Genomic DNA, 11,990 nt, shown 5'->3' with positions numbered 1-11,990 from the left:
TTCCCCTACGTCTTCATTTCAAAAATGCGTCCCAGGATGGCAGAAATGCTCTGAATAAAAAAAAATATTATAGAATCATCCAGCCCTGTGTGGTGCACATCGAGGAAGGCCTCTGCAGTTGCCTGGACTTCCTCACCCATCAGCACAAAAAAACGGCTACCTCTGATGGCCCGACTACTGCAGTGATTTATGCCTCATTTAGTGAGGAGGCCACATACCTGCCCCCACTGTGACCAATACAATGGTCACATCAGGACACATTGGCAACCCCGCCCTTGACCCATCTGCCCATTATATTCAGGCTCACCCAGACTGACAATGCAACAAGGAAAGGAAGAGGACTTAATGTGTAATTTGTTGCAGACTGTGCCCAAACCTTGGCGCTTTTTAAAAAATAACTGTGGAAAATGTTTAATGTCATATCAGCTGTTTTACTTAATATATTCCATAAAACGTGTACTGCTCATCTGTCTATGTTCAGGGATGTGGTCTTTCTAAAAATACTATTTACCCTTTTCTAAGGATATAACATAAAAGAAGCCTGAGGTGTCCAGTTCTGTGACACCATAGCCCCTTGTGGACCCCCTCCAGGGTCTGATTGTGAAAATGAATAAGCCCAGGCACTGGTGTACTGGGCATCGGACGGAGGCTGGAGGGGTGGGAGGCTGGTTTTGTTAGTGGAGGCTGCAAAACCGACACCCAGTAACAAAACCTGTAGGGCTGTCCAGCACAATGACTCACTTCTCACTCTCAAAAAAGCAAAAATCACTGCAGAGTTCCTTGTAAGCCCAGCAGATTTCAGGCAACAATTAAAGAGTCAAGATTTATATCTCTGGTGGTTAATCTTCCTGTTGGAGAGGGATTGGAGTATTGTCTATTGACAGTTTTGACTCATCCATTGTAGCCCCAAGGGTTAAGATGCCTACTGCAAAGAACCTGTACCATACAGATCACAGAACTATATTTAATGGGCATAGATCAGTGGGTTACTGCTTTTGTTACACAGATCCTTTAGTTACTTGCAGTGCATAACTTACAATCGTAATAAATCAAGCACCTTGAGCTATGACCTGGATTTAGGCCCAGATGTTTGTACTGGGGTGAATGTAAGACATTGTTCTGCATTCTGTCCATCAACTGTGTTTTTTGCAATTTTCACCCCGAGTGGGCTGGGTATGCTCAGACGTGAGTCTCAGGCTCTCCACATCACTGGAGTCAAGCTATCCAGGCTGAAGAAGGCTGATAGCCAGAAACCGGTCCTTGGATGCTTGATTCCGGTCTAGGAAAGACATGGCTTGGTAGTTCGGGCTGGACTGTTCCCATGAGGCACAGAGTCAAGACTGATTTGCATATAGCCAGTGTCTGACCTAGGGTGGTGTGGAGTGCAAAAAAATGATGGATTTAGGCCCAGATCTTTGTACTGGGTGAATGTAAGACATTGTTCTGCATTCTGTCCATCAACTGTGTTTTTTGCAATTTTCGCCCCGATTGGGCTGGGTATGCTCAGACGTGAGTCCCAGGCTCTCCACATCACTGGAGTTAAGCTATCCAGGCTGAAGAAGGCTAATAGCCAGAAACCGGTCCTTGGATGCTTGATTCCGGTCTAGGAAAGACATGGCTTGGTAGTTCGAGCTGGACTGTTCCCATGAGGCACAGGGTCAAGGCTGATTTGCATATAGCCAGTGTCTGACCTAGGGTGGTGTGGAGTGCAAAAGAACGATGGATTTAGGCCCAGACCTTTGTACTGGGGTGAATGTAAGACATTGTTCTGCATTCTGTCCATCAACTGTGTTTTTTGCAATTTTTACCCCGAGTGGGCTGGGTATGCTCAGACGTGAGTCCCAGGCTCTCCACATCACTGGAGTCAAGCTATCCAGGCTGAAGAAGGCTGATAGCCAGAAACCGGTCCTTGGATGCTTGATTCCGTTCTAGGAAAGACATGGCTTGGTAGTTCGGGCTGGACTGTTCCCATGAGGCACAGGGTCAAGGCTGATTTGCATATAGCCAGTGCCTGACCTAGGGTGGTGTGGAGTGCAAAACAACGATGGATTTAGGCCCAGATCTTTGTACTGGGGTGAATGTAAGACATTGTTCTGCATTCTGTCCATCAACTGTGTTTTTTGCAATTTTCACCCCGAGTGGGCTGGGTATGCTCAGACGTGAGTCCCAGGCTCTCCACATCACTGGAGTCAAGCTATCCAGGCTGATAGCCAGAAACCGATCCTTGGATGCTTGATTCCGTTCTAGGAAAGACATGGCTTGGTAGTTTGGGCTGGACTGTTCCCATGAGGCACAGGGTCAAGGCTGATTTGCATATAGCCAGTGTCTGACCTAGGGTGGTGTGGAGTACAAAAAAACAATGGATTTAGGCCCAGATCTTTGTACTGGAGTGAATGTAAGACATTGTTCTGCATTCTGTCCATCAACTGTGTTTTTTGCAATTTTCACCCCTAGTGGGCTGGGTATGCTCAGACGTGAGTCCCAGGCTCTCCACATCACTGGAGTCAAGCTATCCAGGCTGAAGAAGGCTGATAGACAGAAACCGGTCCTTGGATGCTTGATTCCGGTCTAGGAAAGACATGTCTTGGTAGTTCGGGCTGGACTGTTCCCATGAGGCACAGGGTCAAGGCTGATTTGCATATAGCCAGTGTCTGACCTAGGGTGGTGTGGAGTGCAAAAAAACGATGGATTTAGGCCCAGATCTTTGTACTGGGGTGAATGTAAGACATTGTTCTGCATTCTGTCCATCAACTGTGTTTTTTGCAATTTTCACCCCGAGTGGGCTAGGTATGCTCAGACGTGAGTCGCAGGCTCTCCACATCACTGGAGTCAAGCTATCCAGGCTGAAGAAGGCTGATAGCCAGAAACTGGTCCTTGGATGCTTGATTCCGGTCTAGGAAAGACATGGCTTGGTAGTTCGGGCTGGACTGTTCCCATGAGGCACAGGGTCAAGGCTGGTTTGCATATAGCCAGTGTCTGACCTAGGGTGGTGTGGAGTGCAAAAAAACGATGGATTTAGGCCCAGATCTTTGTACTGGGGTGAATGTAAGACATTGTTCTGCATTCTGTCCATCAACTGTGTTTTTTGCAATCAAAGAGCTGCATGCAAACTGCATGGTGAGGGTTTGGAAGTTATCTTTGTTCCCCCAGTCATTCATTATCCTAATACTGCTAAAATTGGTTTGTTTTGTAGAAATACATTCTTATTAGAAAATCAAACCACTGTGTTACGTTTTGAATCCTCGGGTTGTGCTTCTCCAGATCTTTAAAAAATGCCAACCAGAATTGATGGCATGTGAATTCTAACACCTTGTAGCCCCTTTTGTCTGGTAAACATTTTCTAAACATTGATTTACACATGTATGATTCATTGTCTCTATACGTGTGCATGATGCAGAGTGCTTCAAGTTCCTCACTGGTATGAGAGGCACTTTAAACAATTTAACCACATGCGCGCTAGCAGGTTTTCCAGCTGTGCGCTGAATTTTGAAAATCGCGGCTTTTGTGACAAAGCCAGCTCGTCATCCGCGTAGCGCAGGTAACGCCCATGACGAGCTGGCTTTGTCATCCGCGTCGAAGGGGTTAAATACGAGAGAGGGGCTATGGAGAGATAAGGGGCAGTGTTGGAGGGTGATAGTGAGGGAATCCTTGAAGGGCCCCAAGAAGATTGTCGCATCCTAGTGCACCGTAAGGTCACCATTTACGGGCTCTAAAAGCTAATACAATGGAATATATAATACAATGTGTTGTAGAATGCACCATTTATATAATTTGTTCCAAAATTTTCTTGGGGAGAGAACACCTTCTCCCCGTATCCCCTTTCCAGTCGTCAGGCTTGCTTGCTGCGTTTGCTCGATCACACCGTGCAGGGAATGGACACAGATTTGCCAGGGCTGCTTTGGGTTTCCATTTCGGCCCTGTGTGGTACCAAATTAAAAGTGACCTATTTAGCAAATGAGATATCTAAACAAGGTCTTGCCTTTGGGACCTCTTAGGTTAGTGATTTTTATAGTGACGCTTTACAGCATAACTAATGTACTATTGTCACTGTGTCACCCCAAATAAAAAGTTGGATGCATCCTTCACTTCCCGAATGAAAATATAATTTTGCCTATTACTCTCAAGAGCTCTCACAAGTTTTTTGTGGGTAGGAGAGTTAGCAAGCCAGACAGTTCAAAAGGTATTGTTAGCAGGACACTTAAATACATAATGTCGATGTTTGAGCAGCTAGCTGGCTGACATAAATGTGGAGGAGCCCTTGTGGGTTTATGTGAGTCAATCTTCTGAGCCCTGCTTATCTCCTTCCTTGCTGTCCACGTGTATACCAAAAGCACACCTGTGTACATGAGGAGCATTGTTTTCATGTCCTCAACGTTTGAGGCAAAAAACACTTATTGATTTCCAAACAAGGAGTGTAAAAGCTAAGGTAACCATGTCGTTCCTTCTTATATTTTGCATGCTTTACATAATCTTGCATTGCCTATGAGTGTTTGCTTTTTCCAGGATGTTGTTACTTTTTTTCAAGCAGTGCATAATTTCAATTGAGACACATCAAGGTGTTTATAGGTGGTGCATGTGTCTCTCAGTGGGGTAGAAACGTGCTCAGGGAGGGAGAGGATGTGGCACTATGGCCAGAGCTACGAAATCTGGAACTGGGGAATCAGGCTTCATGAGCTGTCCACCAGACCACTCTCCAGAGGGAGAACATTCCCCCGCTATACTACAGAAACCCCGGTCTCTTAGCACCAGCAGGTGGACCCTACCAGAGGCCAATGTAGTTTAACCTTGAAGCCCTGTCCACTACAATCCATCCCGAAGATCACCTCCAGTCTTGCGGGCAGGCCTACAAAGCAGCACACCCTAGATCAGCAGAGACTTTGACACTGAGGTCACAGGACCCTTGAGGCCAGTCCGCCTCACCCATTAGTGCCTCATTGGCCTTGTTCCAGCAGTAGTAGTGCAACTCACCAGGGATCGGCAATTCAGGATTTGTACACCCAAACCCCAAACTGAGGGGCATATTTATAAGGGCCTTGCGTCATGCTTGCACCACGGAAAGTGGTAATTGCACAACACAAATCTGCAAGCCATATTTGCATGGCTTTGAATGGTTTCTTAAATAGGGAGTAATGCAACACAGCGCAAATTGCTGCTTTGCCTTACTCTGCACCAGGGAGGTGTTGCAGTGGGTGTTCCCACTCAACTCTCCCAGTTTTTTTTACCTGTAAACCTGTGACTGCATAAAAATCGTACACCTCCTCAAGGGAGGCACAACAAGGAGAAATATCTTTATTTCTCCCTGTTTTTCCACTATCTATATGTGCAGCACACATAGAAAGAGGAAAAAGCCCCTCAGGCTTGTTTTTGTGCAGTAAGGTGCGCCTTCCTGCACAAAAACAATCCTGTATGCAACGGAGGCACCCTTGCACCATGGTGCAAGGGTGCCTGCATTGGCGCTAGGCTAACGAAAGGGCACCAGTGCAATTGGATAAACGTGTATCTATTGGTTGCATTGAATAACGTTGTAAGTTGTCATTAGTGAAATGCCAAACATAGTAGACATTGGGATGTTTTGTTCTTTCTAGCCACACCTCTGACTCCGCCCACTGACCCAATCCTCACATTATTCCTGCCCCTGATGCTCCGCTCACAGTTCCCCTACTTTTTTTTCCCCACTTCGACCACTGGTACCATAGATCACAGAACTGAGCGTGAGTGAACTAAGTAGCTCTATAAAAAAGTGAAGAGAGGCCATGGAGAGATGAGGTGCACTGTTGGAGAGAGGTAGTGAGGGAATTCATTGAGAAGAAGGTTATGAGGGAGGAGAGCCCCAAAAAAAGACTGTCGTAACGGCCGCCACCAGCGCTCGAGACGGCCCAGTCTGGGAATATTAGCCCCCCCCCAACCAGACCCCCTCCCCCACCAGTTCGTATCTAGTCAGTCTAGTTGCACCCCTGCTTACCAGATCTTCTCGTTGTTGACTGTGGTTTGCAGAGGGTTGCTTGTGTTTCATTTTCTAATGTGATTTTGCAGGTGGTAAATGTTCTGTGCCCAGTAAATGTCATGACTTGCTAGAGGATGTGGTGGGGGGTTTTGGCTTTGAAAGGAAGCCACGTGATGCTGCCTAGCTGTCTGGTTGTATGCTAGAGGTTGCCTCGGAAGCACCCACGCTGCCTTCCTCCCTCCGCCCTCCTCCTCCCTACCTGAACCTCTCCCCCACCTCTTTGTCGTCTGCATAGAAAGACTTCTCTGGGACTCATGGGCTTGGTTCTAAGGGAAGAGTGGGCCAGCCCTCGCGCACCATGAACAACTCCGTCCTCCTGGAGGAACAGCTCATAAAGAAATCCCAGCAGAAGCGCCGAACGTCGCCCGCCAACTACAAAATGCGCCTCTTCGTGCTCACGCAGTCCAAGCTGACGTACTTCGAGTATCGCGGCGGGGTAGGTGCAGGGCCACTGGAACTAACTGCATGCCACTGTTATTATGGGGCGGGGAAGTGGAGCATGGCTTCCGGTCCCATGGGATACACTGGCTTATTTATGGAGCCGTGCTGTAGTAGAGGACACAGGAAGCAGGAGGTTCGCCCGTGTGGCGGTAGTCACAGAAGGGAGAGGTTCTAGATGCTTCCCCCGGATCAAAGTTCAGACCAGAGCAGCTCTTCTAGGATCAGACTCCTGACCACTGCGTCTCATGGGGTCAAAGTTCTGACCAGTACGGCTCGTCTAGGGGTCAAGCTTATGACCGCGACGCCTCCTCTGTTGTCATTGTTCTGACCCGTGAGGCTTCTCTGGGGTCAAAGTTCTGACCAATGCGGCTCCACTAGGTTCAGATTTCTGACCAGTCTGGCTCCTGTGGGGTCAAAAGTCTGACCAGTGCAGATCGTTTGGAAGGTACGGGTTCAGAAGGCCATTATCTAAGACTCATCTCAGGTATCTCTGTTTGGTTCGCGTCCTAGGCATCGTCATGCCTTTTACTAGTCCTTTCTGGGGGCAATGGTATAAGGGTGTTTGGGGGTTTCTAGAAAGGTCTAGATTCTCCTCTTAATCATGTAATACACAAGATTCCGTTTGAGGGTCATGTCCGAAGAGTTACCGGTGGGTGCTTTGGGCACCATGTATTGGTCAGGCTGTTCTCATAGTCATGTGTACGAAGAGCTCCACCTAGAGGCCATGTTGTAGGATAACAGTGGTATTCTTCGAACATCTGTGTGCGATTCAAGTCTTAGGCGGGCATGCTAAATGTACACAATTTCCTAGACTGGAGTTGTAATTATGGTCACGTGCTATATTATAGAGCTACTTCTGAAGTGAATCATATATAAATAACAAGATTCACCCGGTTCTCATTCTGAGTTTTTTGCTTGTCGGAAATAACATGGGTGCGTTAGGACCTAGAGTCTGTAGTGTGGGCACTATCAAGAAAATAGTGAGTCGCTCCCTCAGGGGTGGATTGTTTGGAGATCCCATCGCCCATCAGCCTACCAGGGTTTCCCTGAGGCACATATGAGCAGTCCTGCCCTGGACACCCCTCACATGCTTACTGGATTCGCTTCAAGATACTGAGAAATGTGCATGTAAGTCTTGTCAGCTGTCCTTGCCTTGTAATGCAAGCTCCGAGTGATGCATGTCTGGGGAGGCTTATCGTTGGAGGACGATGTAATGCAGAAGGTGTTTGGTGAATTCTTGCAGTGTAATGACCAGATATTTTATTTTTCTCTAGAAAAAAAAAACTCTCAAAGGTTCTATTGAGCTTTCACGAATCAAGTGCGTCGAAATTGTGAAAAGTGACCTGATCATTCCCTGCAACTACAAATATCCTTTTCAGGTGAGTGCTTCTCCATAGGGGGCACATGTGCATGTACCAGAGGGTCTGCGCCAGGACCTGTAAATAGTGTATTAGGTTTTGTAACGTGGGCAATGATCCATTTAGGACCTAGAGTCTGTAGTGTGGGCTATATAAATGTATGTGCTGACTCAGCACTATAAGCCTGTTGGGTGCCAGGCAGTTGTCCTCACAGGGCCACTGGACAAGATGCACATCTAACTGCCTCGCGCTGGATATGCGTGGTTAATTTCATGGCCACACTTAGGTCATCAGTGGTTTGCAATGTCCAGCCATGAAACATTATGGTTAATCCATGAACATAAAATCAGACCAAGGACACTAGGTTCCCTACTCAGTCCATGACCAAGCATGCCATAACCTGTGTAACAGTGTGCTGAGAGTGAAGCCCTACAATATTTTATATAGCGCTCCATGCCTCCCTGTGCGGCGTCTAGGAACTTGAAGTGCCACGAGTGAGTTAGCTCACTCCTTGCAGGTGTGAACTTCCTGCGTTCAGAAGTCATACAGATTCAACTTGGATTGTAGACGCATGTATCCAACAGTTATTGCACGTTCTGGTGTTATGCAGTGGTTAAAGCATGGACTGTAGATGCATAATCTACATGTTAAGCAGTATGTATAGACTGGATTGTAGTGGCAGTGCACAGATGTTTGCAATTGTTGTAGCATGGATTGTAAATGCAGTCTCCAGATGGTATGCTGTGTAGAGTCGCGCTCTAGTTCTCCCGGGCTACGTCACGACGTAGCGTGCGAAGACGCCATTTTAGGAGCGACTGCGCATGCGTGCAGAACGGGAGAAACCTCGGAGAACTCCGAACGCTCGGCGCTCTCCCGCTGTTACTAAAAATAAAGTATTAGAGTTATACATCGGCCCCCATGCCTCCTGGGTGATTTGTTCTGGCATTGTGTGCAACTTTACAGTGGCGACGAGGACGGGATGTCCGAAAACAACAAAACGAGTGGCAGGGAAAACCATTAGGAACCAGCAACAGCATAGGAAAGCACAAACCCCAGCCACAGGCCCACCACGAGGAGCTGCAGAAAGGCGTGCAGTCACCACAGCAGCGTGCAGTCACTACAGCAAGACAGAACAGCGGGGAAGTGTGGCAGAAGCACGTAGAAAGGGAGAGAACAGCACCCACACGTCGTGGTACCAGAAGCAGTGGCAGAGAGCAGTAAGAAGGTACGGCAATATAGTATCAACAACCCACAGAGGCCTTGGCAGAGCTAGCAAGACACAGAGAAGGGGGAGCAGGAGACCCCTGACCGAACCAAGCGCAAGGCGAGGGCATGAACGTGCCGGGCAGCCCGAGAGGTCCAGGGGCGGAACTGGAAAGACGCGCCGCAATGAGCGCGCAGGCGTCTTCTCTCATGACGCCGATCCCGTTTTTGCCGAAGCCTGGAGAACCTCAAATGAAGTCGGAGAACTGGAGAGAGTACTTCACGAACTACCTTGAAGTCCTAGAAGACGAGAATGGTGAGGCCTTCCCCAGTGCAAGGAAGAGGAGGATACTCCTGCACAATTTAGGCCCGGAAGGAATAAGGGTCTTTCAGAATCTGGTACATACATTAATCAACAGAGTTCCCTCGTGACCTTTAAATTAATCTCTCAGAGCACAACCTCTGATTCACAGGGTAACAACACGTCACAATGTTTTTATTTTTTTTACATTATTTTTTATTTATTTAAATTATTTCATCTTTTCATTTGATTTCTTTCTTTCGTATTACAATATTTTAAAATAATTATTTTCTATTTTCTTATTTGAAGAAGCATTTGTTTTCATCTAGACATTTGTTCCTAAACACAATTCTACAAATACAACATATTAATAACTCATATTCCAGGTAGAGAACACCCTATTCACAACCGTTCATTCACACTCATTCCCATACACCACTTAAATTACGCAAACTCAAAAAACAATCTAATTTCTCTCTTTAACTGTTGTCCAACATGAACCCAGATGGGTGAGGTTTTACAAGGATTTGGCCAACGCGTTTCGGTGGAAAGAAACAGCAATCAAGACCACCTTCTTCAGGACCCTCCAGATAACTCAACTGTTCTCTACAACCTGGAGTGTTAATAACAATATCTTCTCTGTTCTACACAGTTTCTCTTGATGATTGGAATGGGAAGTGTACCACAGTATTATTTCTTATCATATAATTTTCTTCCTTTTCGCATATAGAGGCCAGGATACTTCAATATTCTGCACTTTCTCTTGTCACACTAATACCATTAAAAAATACAAAGGTTGTACTCTCTTTGTTTCACATCTGCCCAGCGTATGACCGGTGTATACTATAAAAAGTTCCTGTGCTTTACTTTGCTTTACCAATTTGAGTTTCCAGAGTCACCCCGATTTGCAGTTCTCCTGGCTTCAGGGGCACGACAGTATCCTACGGTTGTCCTCAAGCGGGTTCCCACTCCGTGCTTCCAGGCAATACAACGTCTGCCACCAAAGAAATCAAATGAAAAGATTAAATAATTTAAATAAATAAAAAAGAATGTAAAAAAAGTAAAAACATTATGACGTGTTCTTACCTTGTGAATCAGAGGTTGTGCCCTGAGAGAATAATTTAAAGGTCACGAGGGAGCTCTGTTGATTATTTTATGTATTGGTTCTTTCCCCTCTTCTCCCTGACCTCAAAGTAAACCCTAGAGGGGGTCCCCTAAAACAGCTACTTGTCTTTCAGAATCTGGTGCCCACACCCAGACCAAATGCTGATGGCGATGTATTTAAGCACGCTATAGAAGATCTCAACAACCACTACCGTCCAGCGGTGTGCACTTCTATTGACCGTTACAACTTTCAGCAGAGGAAACAAGAAGCCGGCGAATCCATAGATTACTACGTTGCAGCGTTGAGGAAGTTGGCGATAACGTGCAAGTTTGGAGCTCTGCACAACGAGTTCATAAAAGATCGGATAGTCATGCACACCACCAACAAGACAGTGCAAACATATTGTGGGTAAATGGAGAAGCATCGCTTAAGGAAGTAATAGCCATGGTGAAAACAGCAGAGTTGTCGAAACGGTGTGCGGACGCGGCTAAAAGAGAATCTGTCCAGAGGACCATGGTGAACAAGGTGGACGATGCAGAACCACCGGGAAGGAGTAAAACCACGAAGACAGAAGGTAAAGGGCCGAACAAGTGGATGGGGAAACCAGGACAACAGTGGAAGCAGAACAAAGAAAGCAAGTTCATGTGCAGATGCGGAAGCCAATCCCATGCATCCCAAGACAAAAGTTGTGGGCCGTTCAGAGCAAAATGCATGTTCTGCGGCATTTTTGGCCTCTACGAAAAGGTATGTCGCCGCAAAATGAGGAGGCCCACAGTGAAATACGTGGTGCAAGATCAACAGGAGGAAGAAGAACTGGATGAGGAAGACAACGTACTATGCGTGGGAGGACAAGTACTGGGCATTGACTGTAAGCGTTCCCGCAAACCACAATGCGACATGTTGATAGAAGGAGTGAAGATCAAGATTGTAGTGGACTCTGGATCCCCGTACACCATCGTCCAAAGAGCAGTGTGGAATGAAGAATTCAGACCCAGCTTGGGCCCAAGATTGGAACCACCCGACATATGACCGGTGACGTACACGGGCGAACCCATTCCGATGGTCGGGTACAGAACCCTAACTTTCGAGTTCAGAGGAAGGAGCGCAGAGTGCAAAATGTATGTAGCTGAGAAGGGCCCATCAGTCCTGGGATGGATGGACCAAGTGACCTGGGGATACAATTGGACCCAGGGGGGGACACACAGGTGCTGATGACAGCCCCAGAGAGCTGGCCGGACTTGGAGAAGATGAAGAGCGAGTTCCCGAAAGTGTTTGGCGGGAAGGTCGGTAAGTTGGAGAAGTTCACACGTAGGATCGTACTCAAAGAGAACTCCAAGCAATATCCCACAATGTCCAGAATTTGCCCCTAGCTGTGAGAGAAGTGGTACAGCAGGAACTGCGCAGATTAGAAGAGAATGGAATCATAGAGCCAATAGATAGCTCGGAGTGGCTGGCACCCCTGGTGGTGGCAATGAAACCCAATGGCAAGGTTCTTCTCTGTGTAGACCTTCGAGAACTGAACAAGTGCCTAATCGTGGAAAAATCCCCACTGCCTCTCATAGAAGAAATGCTGGCCAA

The 11,990-nt window shown here is 47.0% G+C and overlaps 1 protein-coding gene across 1 annotated transcript in view; it reads left to right on the top strand.

Annotated features, from left to right (window-relative positions):
• The first annotated feature begins 6,228 nt into the window (after positions 1-6,228).
• Positions 6,229-11,990, top strand: part of ITK (IL2 inducible T cell kinase) — a 363,906-nt gene continuing 358,144 nt past the window's right edge. The window contains exons 1-2 of the mRNA XM_086931228.1: positions 6,229-6,440; positions 7,720-7,824. Of these exons, the coding sequence (XP_086787354.1) occupies positions 6,303-6,440; positions 7,720-7,824 (243 nt within the window). The 5' untranslated portion in view covers positions 6,229-6,302. The remainder of the gene's footprint in view (positions 6,441-7,719; positions 7,825-11,990) is intronic.

Source organism: Lissotriton vulgaris, chromosome 7, assembly GCF_964263255.1.
Source record: "Lissotriton vulgaris chromosome 7, aLisVul1.2, whole genome shotgun sequence".
NCBI classification, from domain to species: domain Eukaryota; kingdom Metazoa; phylum Chordata; class Amphibia; order Caudata; family Salamandridae; genus Lissotriton; species Lissotriton vulgaris.
This window is presented reverse-complemented; position numbering and strand designations above follow the sequence as displayed.